At 35.8% G+C, this 19,374-nt stretch overlaps 1 protein-coding gene across 8 annotated transcripts in view; it reads right to left on the bottom strand.

Annotated features, from left to right (window-relative positions):
• Positions 1-19,374, bottom strand: part of LOC150105717 (C-Jun-amino-terminal kinase-interacting protein 4-like) — a 615,637-nt gene that overhangs the window by 127,945 nt on the left and 468,318 nt on the right. For all 8 annotated transcript variants that reach the window (XM_090394309.1, XM_090394311.1, XM_090394312.1 and 5 more), the window contains one exon: positions 18,174-18,390. In XM_090394309.1, coding sequence (XP_090250435.1) covers positions 18,174-18,390 — 217 coding nt within the window. The remainder of the gene's footprint in view (positions 1-18,173; positions 18,391-19,374) is intronic.

Below are 19,374 nucleotides of genomic sequence, written 5' to 3'. Positions count from 1 at the left end.
CTGGTAGCCATTTTCACATGCCCACAATTCCAGCCTATTCAAATCATTCTGCAAGTACTGAATATTAGCCACACTCCTGATTCTCCTGTCTATCTTTGCATCATCAGCAAATGGTTGTATGTCTCCTGTCAAATTCTTTTCAATGTCATGAATGTACAGACTGAATAACAATGCACAAAGGACTGATTCTTGTGGCACAGCACTAGTTAACTTAAATCTTGCAGACTGACACCCCCCCCCCCCACATACCACTTTTTCATATCTGTAAGTCATTCATCCTCTTATCCATGCTAATATGGATAAGAGGAATGGAAGACTGCTACATAGATTGCAAAATATGTAGCAGTCTTCCATTCTGTCAAAAGTCTTAGCAAAATCCAAAAGTATCACAGGAAATACATACCCTTCTAAATCAATGGCAACATTAGAGTGAGAAAGTGAAAATGGTAAGCATTTTCTAGCTAACCTAACATATCTAGGTAACATTTTCTAATGTTACCTAGATATGTTAGAAATGAATTAAGAAGGGCTATGATGGCAAGTTCGATTCCTAGGCTGTGTAAAAGGAATAGATGTGAGTTGTTGGATGTGTGGAGTGAGTTTGAATGGATTTGTATAAGAGAGACAGGAGTCTTGAAAAATTATCAATTGACAAGAGAAAACTAACACAGAGTCAGCGAAACTAAATTATGATGGGAAGAATGTTGAGAAACTTGTGTGTAAGAGTAACAATATGATGTAACTGTGTTAATGATGGGAATGGGCATTATCATGAAAATGATTATGAGAAAAGAACAATTTTGTGTTTATTTGCATCCAGTTATCATTGGTTTGGACCTATCAAGCATGTGCATATTATATCAAGCTTATTATATCTGTACCAAAATGCTGGAATTGCAGGAAAAAAAAAAAAAAAAGAAGTATGTTGCACTGGTCAATATGTTGAAACCTTAGATTGTAGGCATTAGTGAGACTTTTGGCTATCAGAAGCAGATATACTAACTTTTATTGTAATGGGTACAGCATTTTTAGGAAGAATAGACAGGATAGGAGAGGACTGGATGTGCTGCTAATGATATTGGATGACTTTAATCCAATTATCATTGAGACCTGCGATTGTAATACTATCCATCATCCATAAGCTTTTAACAGGCAGTTAAGCACCCATTGGCCTTCCAAGTATCCTTGGATTTCTTAACCATAATACAAGGATAAAGCGGTTACCCCCCTATGACTCCAAGTATTCTTGTCTGTAAATTGTGTGTGTTCTACTAGCTGGTTTGCCTGTTCTGGGAGGGACGAAAAACCTGAGTTTCCAGGTTTTAAAAAAACCCTACCTCCATATGAGACCGCTAACTCAGATTGAGTCAAAAGAGACCAGATAAAGATTTTTCACCTAATAAAGATGATGGGTGTGAAAAAAGTAATCATAACCGGGGATTTTAATTATCCAAACATTGATTGGGTAGCAGAAAAATTTCATGAGAAGAATGAAAATTAATTTATTAAGCTGTTAAGAGATAGCTTCCATAAGCAGCATGTAACAGAAAGAATTCAAGGTCACAGAATGTTAGATTTGATTATAGCATCAGAGGGAAGGGGGGGGGGTTCAGTTAAAAACACAACCATTCTGCCTCCAATTGATGAATATCACATGACCTCCAAGTGATTAAGCGATATTCACTTGGAAAATGGCTAAGTTTATGAATATTCCATTCAGAAAAAGTTAAATGCTGAACTATAAAACACGAAATTATGAGCAACTGATGAGTATGCTGGATTATGTGTAATGGTATTGGTTCTTGGATGGGAAGAATATCGACACTACATGGGAAGCATTCCTAGAGTTTGAAGAATAAATAGGTTCAGAGTGAAATGGATGTGAAATTTTATTAAGCAAAGAGATTCATAAGAAAAGGATGATGCGGAAGGAATACCTTGTGAGTAAGGATTAGGTCAGTTATGAAAATTATAAGCAGCAGGCCAGAAGAGTCTCAACCGATGTACAGTAAGCTAAGTCTGAGTATAAAAAGAAACTGGCTCTGCAAGCTAAACAGCCTCAAAGAATTCTATAGTCATGCTACAAGTAAAAGAAAGAATGAATGAATAGGAAAGAATAACTGAATGCAGATGGTGTGAGGGTGACAGATGTAGAAGAGGTTGTTCAACTAATGTGCCCATTTTGTTAAAAGCTATTAACTGTATGCATCATTGTGCTCACTGCTGCCTCTTGACTGGATGAAGAAACTCAGGTGTATGAAGAGGAGGTTTTAGAGCTGTAGTTGTTGCATAAACTGAATAAGAATTCAGCAACAGGGACAGATGGTATATTACCAAGGATGCTAAAAGAATGTTTTCAGCTGAATTGGTTAGTCCTTTGACCAGGCTATATAATTTGAATCTTAGAATAGTGAAAAGTCTGCAGTTATGGAAAGAATGTATGGTAATCCCATTGCACAAGAGTAGCACAAAAACTGATGTATCCAACTATCAAACTATCAGTATCTCTGAAGTGGTGATGGATTTTGGACAACTGGTTAGGGCTTGCATTCAAAAATGGGATGACAGAGAATCTCTACTTTGCAATGAGTGCCCATTTTGCTAAAAACTATCAAGCTGGTTTATGTAACATTATGCTCACTCCTACCTCTTTACTGGATGAAGAAACTCAGTTGAATAGGGACTGATAGGATATCAGCACATATGCTGTCTGTGCAGTTAGCCTGGTGGCTATGCACTTTGCAACCATATGCCTGGGGAAGGGAGTGTCCTAGGTTCGATTCCTGTCACTGACGAGAGGAGCTTAAGGATCTTCCTCCATAGCCAAGTTAGCCGGTCTTGACCGTGGACAGAAGGGTTTTCATCACACAAGCAGGCAAACCGGCCCCGTGAACACACACACACACGGATACAGTCAGGAATACCTAAGATGATCCCTCCAGCTATAGGTCTGAATTGTCAGCTATGCTGGTTCCGAGCCCAGATAAAAATAGGGGGGATTGAGGTGGTGCCATACCTCCCTGTAAAAGGGGTTCACAACTGTTTAATCACCATACGAAATAAATAAAAAGCACAGATGCTAAAAGAGTGGATCAAATGGATGAAGCATGGCTAAGATTATATTGTCCTCATGAAGTAAAATATAATCTTGATGTGGTTCTACATGAATCTGAGTTGAATGACCGATTTGCTCATAACAGACCCAGAAATAGAAAGAATATGAGGAAAGTGATTTTGAGAGAAGAGAAGTATAGCTAATGATAACAGAGAAACTGAATCCTAAAATGATAGTGGTTATGAATAGGAGATGTTAGTAGTAACAGCAAGCATATTTCAGATTGCCTACATTGAAATAGAGAATAACTGAATGAAGCATATAGCTCGGTGCTGCTTCAGAGCAATGGGGCTAAGAGGCAAGTTGAAGAAATGTAACAGCAAATTATAATGGTGAGTACTACAACACAAGTAATAATTATGGATATTTTAATTAAAGGGGCATAGAGGGAGTGGAAGAAATGCATGGGAAAATGCTGAGAGCATTAAACTAAGTGACTTTATTATTATTATTATTCGTGACACCTCCAAGGAGTCCGAAGACTCATCGCGGGAGGACACCTACAACTGTCTCAACCACTACACAACAACTAAGTGACTTAATTGGAAAATTCATTGTATGTATGTATGCATGTTGTATATGTATCATGCAATGTTGTAAGGAACTCTAGATGAGTGTTACATAAACGAAGAGTGAATATACTGCTTATCGTGATTAGAATAACCATGCAGATCCAATCTGGAGGAGTGCCAAGAATGTGGAAGTTTCAGTAAAGAAAGGGCATATGTTGAACTACAGAGTATGGAATAAAGGCAAACTTAGGAGACATAATGATAAGAATAATTATGAAATAATAACACTTACAAACAGATAATATTTATTAACACATGCAGAATTTTTGACCAAATCTCTTAACAATTATAAATGCAAAGACATGTGGCAATATGATATAAATTGTAGGAGTAAACTCCATCTACAACTATTAGAATTCAAAGAAATATACTGTATATATTTAAATAATAATTCATTAGACACAGAATTGTGGAGTATTATTTTCCAAAAATTGGGAAAATTTAAGGCAGTCATTTTTGTTAAGATTCAGTTTCTGGATATGAACTTGACAACTTTCTTTATATAAATCTTCAAGTAAAAGATAACTTTCATATAGCACTTTTGTTTTATTCTTCGAGTGAATTCTATGCCTAGTGGATAAGGTATGGCTAGCCAAACTAGACTTATCAGACTCATGAAGTACAACATAATCTTGATTATACAAATTAAGTGGATATTGAATCCAACAATATTTCAAAGCCGAATATATATATATAGAAACTACAAGAGTTTTGTGCCAAGTATAGAAACAATAAAAGTTTCGGCGGATCCAAGCGTAAGCAACCTTTCAGGACAGGGGCAACTCGTGGTAAAGGTGGAGTAAGTTCTGATCACTTTCCTTAGTATTCTCCATAATGTAAAGCACATCTCCTTGCAGACATGTATGATGCTATGCATTATGGGAAGGGGGTCACCACCCAGACCAGTTTTCGACCTTTGTTGAGGTCTCATCAGTGGGAGCCAGACCCAGATGTAAAATACCCAGGTTGAAGTGATGCAGAAGTCATACTTTCCTATACAAGTTGCCAAAAGATGTCACATCTTAAAAGTTAAATTGATAATCATGATGTTCTTCTAGACAAATCTAAGTTGATTGAGCCATCTGCTCATAATAACCAAGGTTGCCTGAGCATGAAATTCTATAAACTCCAGGATGAAAGAGTGGAGGATATTTATCTTTAGGAGAGTTTACAAAGGAATTTAATTTTCAAACTAGATGGAATGAAACTTGAAGGTTGATTTGGTGAAGAAGTCATGCAATTTTTGCAGATCAGCCTTACCTATGGAATGTATTCTGAAAACCTCTTCTAGAGCAGCACTTCTCAAACTGTGGACCGCAGCCCCCTTGGGGGGCCATAGGTTTTGTTGAGGGGGGGGGGCAGTGAAATAATGAAAACAAATTTAAAATCTTTTAAGACTAAGTAGATTTTTTTTTTAAAAAGAAACGTATTTAATTTTTATTATTTATTATTTTTATATTTTAATGGAAAAAAAACGAACCTGCACGCATTGGTGCAGGTTCACAAATTTTGTTTACTGCGTATTTCGGCGCTTAATGAATATTATAGTAGTAAGACTTATACGTTGGTTAGACATAACTGGTAATTAATTTACGGAATTAACAACGCATATGAAGTATTTAATTAAAGATAACTTTAATGAATCACTTCTATATTTCGGCAATGTCACATTGCCATCTTCAGGAACATAAAGATAGTTTCACCAGTACAGCCGCTCTGGGTTGGCAGACCATGCCTTAGATACTCACCATAAAATTCGTTGGAAGAAAACAAAAATAATCCATCGCAGCAAGTTTAAATACGAAAGATTATTCAAAGAATCTTCAGCAGCTCTAAAAAACGTTCCTAACCTCAACAAATTTGGGTGCATGAAACTGCCCCAAATTTGGGAGACTTTCATTATGAGAACTTCAGCCCAACTGCCAAGACTACCAAATTAGCCTGCAAGAGGGCACCATTAGGACTTTAGGAACAAAATTAGTTTATTACTTTCTTCCTCATTTGCTTTGTTAGTTCCTTAGTGCACATACCATATCTTTATGTTCCTGAAGATGGCAATGTGACATTGCCAAAATATAGAAGTGATTCATTAAAGTTATCTTTAATTAAATACTTCATAAGCGTTGTTAATTCCGTAAATTAATTACCAGTTAATGAATATTAGTAAATATATGCTTATTCATATAAGTTTCATTTCAAAGCAGAAATCTAAGAATTTCAGTTTCAAATATTTCACCTAATATTGACTTTTTGTGTAGCAGTATTGAAACACATCCATCACATTAAATTGTTATTAAACTTCTTTTTATGTTTTTAATTCTTTATTACTAATCGTTTTACGTTTCATGTGCTTGTACTGCAAATGTACAATAACAATATATCTATGTATATAAAAATATGAGATAATGTTCCATATCAAATGTGCATGTAAGGTGCTAAAAATGTAATATTTGCATTTGATTTTTGCAATATTCACTGTGTATGTTTTGTATTGAATATAAATACAATAAATAATATAATAATACATGTCTATATATATAATATTTTTTTTTGAGGGGGCTGTCAAATATTTAAATTTTTCCAAAGGGGGCTCTGACATCCAGAAGTTTGGGAAGCACTGTTCTAGAGCAGGAGGATTTGAATGAAAGCCATAATTCTTCATCATTTTGTTGATGATTTTGACATTGTATTCAGTGGAGATAAAGGTAGCTGTGATAAAAGATAGTTCCTTATTTTAAAGAGAAGTAGTAGAACATCATGCATGATGAACACAAGTTTTCATAAAATGCCATATTTCTGACAAGGGTGATGAGGTTATGCAGCACTGATGAACTTTCCAGCATAAGAGAACTGTAGATTACATTGTCCACTGGAATAAAATTAAAGTTCTATACAAAAGATTTTTTTTTTTTTACTTGAAAGACTATATAAAGAAAGTTATTATGAAGTTCATATCCAGAGACCAAGTCTTCATAAAAATAAAGACAAACTTTACCAATTTTGTGAAGTCATCCTAAGTAATACTCAACACTCCTATGTCTAATGAATTATTATTTTTTAAAAAAAATTATTTCTTTGAATTATAACAGTTATAGATGAAGTTATCATACTTCTATGATTAATATCAAATATTAACTCCGCACATCTAGGATATCCTTATCTTAAGTTTTCATGTCACCTTTATCATCTTTGATTCCATTTAAAGTACTTTTCCTTCCATTTTTAAGTTTTACCAATAGCCTCCAAAACATTTTGCCACTTGGTATTTGAAAGTATTTCAATAACTTTATTTACTAAACTTTTGTTTAGCTACTTCACACACAGCTTAACGATTTTATATTTCTGTCTGTATTCTTTTAGGACATCTGCTGATTTATTTGCTAGGAACTTTCAGTATGCTTTTCCAGAATTACTTCCTTAACTTCTTGTATCTGGCATGCCATTCTTATTTTTCTATCCTTACAGACATCACCACATTCTTACCTAGCTTTGGTTCTTGTTTTCAAACTGCTTCATTCTTTCTTTAATAATGTTTGTATAGTTGAGTCTACAGTTTACCTGTAAAAGCTGCTCACTCTTAATTCTTTTTAAAACTTTCTTACATACTGTTTTTTGCAATGTCATATTCATTTTTATCCTACTTAGCATGAAGTGATGGTCGCTTCCAAATTCAAATCCTCTGTACACTTTTGTATCCTGAATTCTTGTTCCATTGTATAAGGCTTTGATTAGGCCATACATGGACTACTGTGTCCAGATTTGGTCATCTGGTTTTTCAGAAGAATGAAGAGATGTCGGAAAGGGTCCAGAGGCAACTGATTAAGATTGTTTCTAACCTCTGGAATGTCGAGTATGAGAAAAGATTGAGAAGATGCAACTTGCAGAGTTTGGTGGACAGGAGGAAGAGAGGAGATATGATAGAGACCTATAAGTTATTAGGGGTTGTTATAATCTCCATGTTGTTATAACCAACATGGAGATTATTATTATTATTATTACCCAAGACTCCATGGAGTCAAAGACTCATCTAGGAGGTCCTTTTATCATACCCACAGCTCATCATACGATGCATTAAACACACTCAAATTCTCTGCAGACACTACACTCTCAGGCAAGGCATTCCAATCATTCACAACTCTGCATGAAAAAAAACCTGCTTCTCACTCCCTTACTCACACCCTCTTTATACAGTTTCCAGGGATGACCTCTGGTTCTCCCACTATTTTCTGTAGAACCTCTCCAGCACTGATCCTATAACAACCCCTTAATAACTTGTAGGTCTCTATCATATCTCCCCTCTTCCTCCTGTCCACCAGACTCTGCAAGTTGCATCTTCTCAATCTTTTCTCATACTCGACATTCCAGAGGTTAGAAACAATCTTAGTCAGTTGCCTCTGGACCCTTTCCGACATCTCTTCATTCTTCTGAAAAACCAGGTGACCAAATCTGGGCACAGTAGTCCATGTATGGCTTAATCAAAGCCTTAAACAATGGAACAAGAATCTCCCTACTTCTACAAGTCAGTGTCCTCCACATCATTTCCAGAAGCCTTTGTGTTGTCTTTGCAATTTTGGCAATGTGTCCCCTAAATTTCAGATCCTTATCCACTATCACCCCCAGATCTCTTATTTCCTCCACCTCCGACAATATATCCTCACCAAGAATAAATTCTGCATCCTATTTTTGTTTTCCAAATTTTAAAACCTTACATTTTGCAACATTGAACTCACATCCCCATTTGCTTGCCCAATCACTCAATTTATTCAAGTCTTCTTGCAAGGCCACAACATCTTCACTACTCTTTATGGTTCGTCCCAACTTTGCATCATCTGCAAACAACTGAATATCTCCACCCAAATCTTCGCCAATATCATTAATATACAAGTTAAATAGTAATGGCCACAAAACAGACCCCTGAGGCACTCCACTAGTGACTTTCCTTTTCCTGGATATCGCACCCCCATACACAACTTGTTGATACCTATCAGACAGCCAATCTCCAATCCAATGCACCAATATAATATCCAACTCTATCCACTACAATTTGACTATCAATTTATCATGCGATAATCTATCAAAAGCATTTGTGAAATCTAAGTATATTACTGTGTATCCTTCTCCTCTGTCCATGGAAGCAGTCACCTTATTGTAATAAGTAAGTAGATTACTTAAACATGACCTCCCTTTAGTAAATCCATGCTGTCCATGAAAGATAACAGCATTGTTGTCAACCCAATTCTGGATCCTCGTTCACACAAGCTTCGCCAACAACTTAACTAGAACATGACACACAGACAGGCCTATAGTTTGATGCTTGAGTTCTATCACCTCCTTCATGAAGTGGCACAATCTTGCCCTCCTTCCACTCCTTAGGAACTTGACCCAGTGCAAGACTCGTATTAAAAAAAATATGTCAAGGCCGGCATCAACTACCTGGCACATTCCTTCAGAATACGTGGTGATATATTATCAAGTCCCACAGCCTTATTTACATCTTTTTTGCTCAACTCCCCATACACCTCTTGTTCACTTACAACCAGTCTTTCTTCTCCATCACCAACTGCTCTCAATCTCTCCATGAACTGCTCATTAAGTGTCACCACCATGCCTTTTTCAACAGCTGTTTTTATACCATTTTTCTCCAATCAATGTCATCCTTCCATAATCATTCTTTCTTTTGCTGGCTACATATTGAAATAATTCCTTATGATTCTTTTTGGCTTCATTAGCTACTGCTGTTCATACCTCTCTTTAGCTACCCTTCACCAACCAAGTCACCTGCCTGGCCTGGTCTTTGTAGTCCTAATGGAATTGGTTATTTTCACTTCTCTTATGCTGCCTCCATAATGCTCTTTTTCTGTGTATCACATGCTTAACTCTTTATTCATCCATTTCACACTATCTTATTTAACCTTCTCACCCTTGGAATACATTTACATATTGCATTTATTAGATAGTTTTTGAAAATCCCCCAAGGTGCATTGATCTCTTTCCCAGCTAACTCCTCATTCCATGCTACACCTGAAGCTGTTTCCTGAGCTCTTCATAATCATCCCCCCCCCCTTTGAAGTTCCACATATACCCTTTTCTTACAGAGGTGCTCACACTGCTAGCAACCACCCAGGTAATCATCTCATGGTCACTCTCACCAATTGGTAGGTGATTTGTCACTTCATTTATAATTACATCCTGAAATGAGATGACCAAATCCAAGACCCTCAAACCTCGTGTGCCCTCTGTTACATACTCTTTGAGGTAGTTATCCCTCAAAAACTATTTTCTTTACTTACAGTTGCTATATCATCATTCCAGTCTATATTGCCATAATTAAAATCGCTTATAATGATCACTGTTTTCTTATTTGCTTGGCTAATTTGATTAAACATTTCATAGTCACTACCATCCATATTTCCTAGTCTATAACAACATCCAACCAAGTATTTCATTCCATTCATCTCTATCTCACACCATACTGTCTCAAAATCACTGGCACTATTTCCCTCTTGCATCTCTACTTTGTATGGACATAACTCTTTCTCTATTATCAATAGCACTCCCCCCCTCCCTTTTTACCCCTTCTATCCTCACAAAACACATCATACCCTCCCACCTCTATTCATGTCAGGATGTCATGCTCATCTAACCATGTCTCACTTATTCCTACAATTTTTGGGTCAACACTCAATTAGTGCAACCATTTCATCTGCCTTGTTTCTTACACTTCTAGCACTTGTATATAAACACAACAAGTCATTCCTGGATCTACAGCTAGTTCCACTGATATCACTCATTCGATGTGATCTCTCCATGCTTGACTGGGGCCATTTCCCTTTCTGCTTATTCATTTTAGAACCCTCTTCAATTCCAATTGTTTCCTCTTGATCCCAGGTCATCCCATTCCTTTCCTGTCTACACATGCTCATGCCCTGTCCACCCTGAGCCTCCCTGTTTCTCTGTTCATCTAGCACATCCATTCTCTCATTTTCCATACTCATGCCACTTACTTCCTCATTCATAACCACTTCTTCAATCTTTCCTGTCGTACTCTCCTGCTCTTCCACATTACTTCGCACTTGATCTGATTCATTCTCTGTACTCACTTTACCTTCCAGTAACAGTCTCTCCAAGTGACTCACACCATAACCACTCAAATGCAGTCCATCGCTCCCATACAGTTCACTTCATTCTTCAAACTCATTCCACACATTAACAAATTGTACTCCCCCTCTCCTCACACATTTCAGCCAACATATCATTCATAATCCTTGCTCTCCGCCTCATCTCACCACAGTCATACCTGGGCAGCACACTTACTATCCTTCCTGTGAGATATTGCTATCAACAATGACTTAGTCAATGAGGATTTCTAATTTTTTATGTCTTCTCTCTACCTGAATGTTTGCACATCTTTATGTTGGAACATGATGTTAGTAATGACTTGTCCATGTCCTGAGCAGAATTCCAGCAGATGCCACTATTATTAGCCTCGCCCATTTCTCCAAATTTTCCAAAAACATGGCTATATGCTGTTGGGATTCACGTCCTATGCTGCTTTTTAGATCTCCAAAAGTACTACCACTTTTTCGATGTTCTTGATGTCATCTACATGCTCAAAAAATTCCTTCACTTCTTCACCAAAAGAACTTCTGTGAGACCATAGGTACAAGTAAGTTTCATCGTCTATTTCCCCACTTTAAAGTTTGCCCACATAACTCTGCTTGAAACTGCCTTCCAATCAAGAAGCTTAACTTCACGTTTAGTGTTGAATGTTCTCACTACTGATTCCTGTTTTTGATCATTATTGCCCAAACATAGCATTGTGAATTTTATTTAATAAGATCTCACCTGTTTTGTCTTCTTTGCTTCAATGATGCCAATTATGTTCAAGAGGTACTTCTCCAAGCTCGATTTCCTTTCCATTAATAACACCATTGTTGTTATTAATGGAAAGGAAAGGAAACAACCATAATTGTAAAGGAAACACCTTACAATTATAGTTGCTATCTTCACTTCTTCTGATATTGGGTTTGTTCTTCATCTTCTAGATCAGTGCTTCCCAAACTTCTGGATGTCAGAGCCCCCTTTGGAAAAATTTAAATATTTCACGGTCTCCCCCCCTCGAAAAAAAAATCGTAATATAGACATATTATTATAATATTTATTGTATTTATATTCAATACAAAACATACACAGTGAATATTGCAAAAATCAAATGTAAATATTACATTTTTAGCATCTTACATACACATTTGACATGGAACATTATCTCATATTTTTATATAGATAGATATATTGTTATTGTACATTTGCAGTACAAGCACATGAAACGTAAAACGATTAGTAATAAAGAATTAAAAACATAAAAAGAAGTTTAATAACAATTTAATGTGATGGATGTGTTTCAATACTGCTACACAAAAAGTCAATATTAGGTAAAATATTTGAAACTGAAATTCTTAGATTTCTGCTTTGAAATGAAACTTATATGAATAAGCATATATTTACTAATATTCATTAAGCGCCAAAATATGCAGTAAGCAAAATTTGTGAACCCGCACCAATGTGTGATTTTTTTTTCCGTTAAAATATAAAAATAACAAAAAAGAAATAATAAATAATAAAAATTAAATACGTTTCTTTTAAAGTAAAAAAAAAATCTACTTAGTCTTAAAAGATTTTAAATTTGTTTTCATTATTTCATGGCCCCCTCAACAAAACCTACGGTCCCCAAGGGGGGCTGCGGCCCACAGTTTGGGAAGTGCTGTTCTAGATGGTGAGCTTGAATCTGATCCAGTAGCTGAGTTTTTAATGTTTATCCTGATTCCCTTACAAACACAGCCATGGCCTTGTTTAAATAGATGATGCCAAAACTGACATGAAATATCATTTTTGCACCATCATATTATTTGTAGTTTAAGCCAATAGAGTATTTGGTCAGCATCAGGTAAGCCCCAAATTGCTAGTCTATCCTTGTTCATTCAGTATCCAGCGGATATCTACTAACAGGGCACAACATGTGAAGGTGAGGATTGTACATTAGATCAGAAGCCCCAACACAATCACAGCAATGCAATTTTTGTTAAGTTAAAAGAATTCAGTACAAGGGCTAAGTGGATTCATTCTTTGATAAGTAAACATAATAGTAATAAGGTAGGAACTGAAAAAACAATGATGTGGGGATCAGAATTTGTCTTTTGGTGATGAGTGAATAAATTGGCTTAATGATGGAAGTGGTAAATCAGACTTACAGGTGGTTAAAATGTTGTTAGTTGTGTCATTTCTGGATAATTTGTCTATTTTCATTATAAAAAAAAATAAGAAGAAAAAAAAAGAAAAGAAAAAACCTGCGACCACCTTATGAGACATTCAACTGAAATCATTGCCTGGAATAACAAGGATTGCGTTGCTTGTTTGAGAGAAAGACAAACTATGAAAAATAAGTTACAGTCCTCTAAACAACACTCTTTCAAGATCTGTTCCTTAAATATAGAAGGACTATCTAAATCCAAAGCCGAAGTCATCGGCAAAATAGTACTAATAAATAATTGGTACACAAAGCGATCGACATTCTGACTCTCCAGGAAACCCTTGTGCCTGACACAGCTCTAAATAGACTAAAGATCCCAGGCCTAATTCTTATGTCTTATAACTGCCATCTCAAGCATGGCCTGGCAGCCTAAATCCAGCCTGGACTCAAGGGCATAACTCAACATATGCCTGAAACAGAATATTCCATATGCATTAAAATTCAAAATACGATCATCTAAAGCATCTACAAACTATCATCGCAATCCTAGCCTGCCCAGATGGACTGGCTGTCACCTCACCCTGCTATCTATGCTGGTGACTTCAACTCTCATCACACCATGCGGGGCTATTCCTCTAACAACTAAGATGGTGATTTAAGGTACACATTTAAATCTGCCAGATTTAAGGTGACCACTGGTCACCTTAAATCTGGCAGATTCCCACCCACTGTATACCACTTTTTGATATCTGTCTGTCAACCATCCCCTGATCCAAGTCAAGAGTTTATATTCCAATCCTATATTCTCCAGTTTATGCAACAGCCTTTCATGTAGTATCCTATCCAAGGCAGGACCAGCAGATCCAAAGTAGCATCTGCTGGTCCTGACTTGCCTCATCTGTAATATTCATTATAGATGATAAAAACCTACCCCAGTCTATCCAAAGCAGGACTAGTTGTACGCACAAGGAACTTCACGCTCTTAGGATGTGCAAGAAGACGAAGCTAATCCTTTGGGGTTACAGTTGCTAGCTGGATGTGTAGTTTGAAAATGACATAGAGATTATATTTGTGAAGATCGTTAGCCCTCTTTTGCACCCTGGATATACGGGAATGGGAATCATTTTATTATTATTATTATTACCAGAGACCTCCGGGGAGTCAAGGACTCATTGAGAGAAGCTATAATTCACCCAAAGCAGCTGTCATACTTTCTCTTAAATTCATTCACACTAGATGCAACTCACTACCCATAAAGCCAAACTATTCCACTCAACCACTGCTCTGTGAGAGAAAAATAGCTTGTATCCCTTTCTTGACTGTCAACAAACTTAATTTCCATGGATGCCCTTGTGTTCTCTCCCCACCTTCCATATAATGAAAAATTTTTATCAGACAATATCCTCTTACACCCATTCAAAAGTATATAGACCTCTATCATAATCATTCCTCTTTCTCCTGATAACTAGAGTCTGTAATCCATATTACTTGCAATCTGTCCTCATAATCTAAATCTCATAATTCGGATATAATCTTTGTAACTCTTTTTTGCACCCTTTCCAGTTTCTTTATTCCCTTGGAACCTGGGAGATCAAATCTGTGCCGATCAAATAATAATCGAAGTGTGGTCTTATCAAGATTTTATAAAGAGGCAAAATGACTTCCTCATCCTTACATGTCAAGGTTCACTTCAACATCACAGTTATCCTCTGAGTTGTATTTGCAACTTTTGCTATGTGACCTTTGAACTTCAGATTCCTATCCACCATTACACCAAGATCCCTAGCCTCATCAGTTTCTTGTAGCATAACCCCGCTAATATAACATGGCACTGGAAATCTCATCACGCCAAAGTCCATAATTGACACTTACTCACATTAAACTGACAGCCATTCTCGTTTACCCAAATTTCTAGCCTATTTAAATAATTTTGTAAATGCTCTGTCAACCATCCACCGATACAAGTCAAGAGTTTATATTCCAATCCCATATTCTCCAATTTATGCAACAGCCTTTCATGTGGTATTTTATCTTTAGCAAAATTCAACATTATTAAAGTGTATCCATTCCCTTTATCCAACTTGGCTGTAACATTGTTATAAAATATGAGCAAATTGCTAAAATATAACCTTCCTTTACTTTTGCTAAAGGAAGGTTATATTTTATTAAATTGCTAAAATTAAATCTAAAACATGACCTCCCTTTCTGTTAGGTCCTTCCTAATGTCATTAATGTATAGATTGAACAACAATACAGTGGTCCAATTACTGAACCCTGAAGTACCACTAGTCACTTTAAATCTGGCAGATTCCTACCCATTTTTTGATATCTGTTTGTCAACCATCCCCTGATCCAACTCAAGAGTTTATATTCCAATCCTATATTTTCCAGTTTATGCAACAGTCTTTTGTGTGGTATCATATCAAATGCCTTACAAAAATCCAACATTATCATAGTGTATCCATTCCCTATATCCAACTCGGTTGTAACTCTGTTATAAAATATGAGAAAATTGCTAAAACATGACCTTCCTTTAGTAAACCCATGTTATTACACCTTGCAGAGTACACCATATTTGTCTACCCATTTCTATATGTGAATTCTTAATATCAACCTCTCTAAAATCTTCACTACCACACCAGAGATACTGATAGGTCGGTAGTTATACACATCAATTTTGGCACTACCCTTGTACAATGGAACTATCATACATTCCTTACAATCCTGTGGTATTATCATTCCTGAGCTGAGACTCAAGTTATACAAACATGTCAAAGACCTGGCTAATTCGGCTGATCATTCCTTAAGCATATGCTAAATATTTTAATAAGTGCCGATATTCCATCTGTTCCAAATGACAAATTCTTATCCAGGTTTTACAACAACTCTTCAACCTCATTTTCATGAACCTCTAACTCTTCATCCAATGTAGCAGTAGCACTGTGCACCATGTTACATTCACCTGGTTGATATATCTTAGCAAAGTGAGCACTCATTAACTGAACAATCTCATTAGCTTCCAACAGTCGAGTACCATCTGCATTCAATAAAGTTATTCTTTCAGATTCATTCTTTCTTTTACTTACATGGCGAATTATTTTTTATACTTCAATTTAGCTTTCCGCACAATAATCGCTACTTTTCTGGCCTGAGCTTAATATATTTCATAACTCCTCTTACTCTTATTCTCACAATATTCTTTCCACATTATCTTCTTCTTGTAGATCTCCTGCTTAATAAGGTTGCACATCCATTTCATTCGCAACCTATTGATTTTTCAAAGACTAGGGATAGGTCAGTAGTTAGAATGTATCCTTCTAGGTACATTCAGATACCGCCTCATTTAAGCACTTTTTCAGATTCCCATGCATTGCTGACATTTTTTCTCATTCAGTAACTGATACCATGGGACCAAAGATAATAATCTTCTAAGTTAATCATAATTTCCAGCTTTGTAGTTCAGCATGCAACCTGTTTTAATCGGAGCATCAATACAATTAGATACTTCCCAAGAAAGCATGGCATGATCACTGTCACCAATTGGTGGTAAAATAGCTATATTCTTAACAGAGAACCCTTCTGAAGGTATGAGCAAATCCAACACTCTTTGACCTCGAGTTCCTTCTTTCACATGTTGCTTGAGAAAGTTGTCTCGCAACAATTCAATAAATTCCTCTTCTTTCTTATTACGAGATTTCTCTTCTACCCAATCAATGGTCGGAAAATTAAAATCACCCATAATGACCACTCATTTGGTACCCATAAGGCTAAATTGGCAATTCATTTCTTCATTCCCTGCAACTGAGCCGCCAAGTCTGTAGCAACACTCCACTATATATTTCATTCTGTTAACCTCCACTTCACACCAGATGGACTCAAATTTACTGCTACTACACGGGACATTGTTACCATCACTGTTTTCTTGTTTCTACTCTAACTGAACTTAAGTCATCTGATATCATTAGTAGTACTCCTCCTCCTCTGCTATCTCTTCTGTCATTCCTAAAACTAGTATACCCAGTACACTCGATCCCACTTACCATAACTGATTCTAATTGCCTGGTTTCACTAATGCCAACAATCTTAGGCCACATTGTATTCAATAAAGCAACAAACTCAACCCCTTTGTTTATAATGTTCCTAGCATTTGTGTATAGACATAATAAATTACCACCTAGCCTATTCTTATAATTAGATATGTAATCTATTTGGTCTTGCTTCTCTTTTCCCTACCCAGACATACTTAAAAGTTCCAAACCCAAAGTATATTTTTCCACTCCTTTGCCACATACATAACCATGTTCGAATACATTCGCATCTTTATCATGTTTGCATAGCACAGCTGAAGAAGATGGGGATGGGGAACACACATTTTCCCCATCCCTCCATTGATGATTATTCTGGAATTCAAATGTTTCTGGATGCTTCAAAGTTTCAATAAGAAAGTGGTGGTACTAAATGGGGCAATGAAACACATCTACTACCTAGGGGTGTCTAGCACCACTTTTTTTTTCCTGAAGAGAGGCAGACTTCATACCTCAAATGCTTCTTATATTATATAACTCAAGCTACTAATGAACCTGACTATGTGAAGGTGTAGGCAGAAGATTTGACTACTGTCAAATGACTGGACTTCACTAAAGTTTGGCATATTTCATATTGCGATGACATAACATCTGTTCCATCAACATTGTAGACTTCTAGGTTTAGCCCTAGACAATGCAATTGTGAAAATCTATCTCGGCTATTTAGATAAGAATGTCTTCAGTCTTCTTTATGAATTAAATATCAAATATCATAAAAATATCCAGAGTGGTAATGTGAAATGCATATGGACAAACAGAATGTAAACAGTTCAAGGAATTTGTCAAACAACAGTTTAATGCTTCCAATATTTTTAGAATCTGCAGATATTCTTAAAAATTAATCTAATTTAAATAAATATGATAGTGCTAATCTTCCCAAAATATGGGAAACAGTAATTTTTTAAGCATCTGGAGTTACAACTTAAGCATACTATATAGAGGGTGTGCTTCGTAGCTAAAAATTTACTCTTTAGTCTAATAAGTGTCAATTTACATTGTGTTTCTTGTCTAAGTACAAGAAATCTTTAATTGGTTCCTTTGCTATTTTCATTAGATTCAACTTGAATTCTGACAAGCACTTAAGCTTAAAATACAATAATGCAAACAAATACTATAGAGCTGTTGAAAAATGCAGCTAACAAAAAAGTGCTTACTTTCCATTCTGAGATCCAAGCCACATGGTCGGTAGTACACTTGACATTTTTTCTACCTGATTGTAAGCAATCTCATTCTCACGTGGAACTTCTGATACTCCATCTTTTACTAAATCTGAAGGAGTCTGAATTGTTCTCCAATTTGGATGCTCTTTCTCTGACTGTCCATTTTTATCATTATTAGTTGTAAGTATATCAGATGTATTAATATCATTACCTAAAATAATAACAATAAAAAATTCATTAAACACATGGAAGGATTCTTCTATCAGGATAGTTCAAAGATTAGTCGAGTTACAACCTCATGAATTTATCTAACAAGTGGCTGAAAAGAAATTAAAATGTTATACGTTATCTAAGGGCATTAAATAACATGAATTTGTTGTACTTTGTGGAACCAGGATGTACTAAAGGATATAATAAAAAAAAAAAAAGACAGTAGAAAAGAGACAATGAACAAATATATGAAGTTCATTCTCTACTATTAGAGTTGAAAATTTGTGGAAGAGCCTTTGAGAATGGAAACATTTGGTAAAAGTCAAATAACCGCAATAAAAGATAAGAATGAAACTACAATAAGGAACCAAGAACAAATCCTAAGCAGACTAGAAGAGTTTTATAAAGAACTCTATAGTGATCCTTCAACAAATAAATCAAATATAAATAATTATTCCCCGCCACATATAGAATTCATCCCCCCATTCACCTCAGATGAAATAAAATAAGCATTAAAACAAATTAAAAAGAGAAAATGTTCCGATGAAGACCTAATTCACATACAATTAATTAAATGAGAAGGAAACAGCATAATTCAACATATCATAAACTTACTAAATCTATGCCTAGAGAGGGAAAGATACCAGAAAACTGGGAAAAAATGCTACTCTGATACTGTTATTTAAAAAAAGAGACAAAGAAGAAGTAAAGAAACTATAGACCAATTAGTATTCTCTCTAATCTGTACAAAATTATCACAAAAAAAAATAACAAACAGATTAACCCCTCTTCTAGACTCAAATCAACTTGCAGAACAAGCAAGATTCCGTAAAGGCTTTAACACAATTGATCTTATTTATGCAGTAAAACAAATAATAGCAATAGCAGAAGAAAGCTAATTGCCTCTCTGTTTAGCCTTTATTGATTATGAAAATGCATTTGATTCCATTAAAACTAATGCAAAAATCAAAGCACTCCAGAATCA

Source organism: Typopeltis vanoorti, chromosome 6 (genome assembly GCF_054136105.1).
Source record: "Typopeltis vanoorti isolate ZY-2024b chromosome 6, IOZ_Tvanoo_1.0, whole genome shotgun sequence".
In the NCBI taxonomy this organism is placed as follows: Eukaryota; Metazoa; Arthropoda; class Arachnida; order Uropygi; family Thelyphonidae; genus Typopeltis; species Typopeltis vanoorti.
This window is presented reverse-complemented; position numbering and strand designations above follow the sequence as displayed.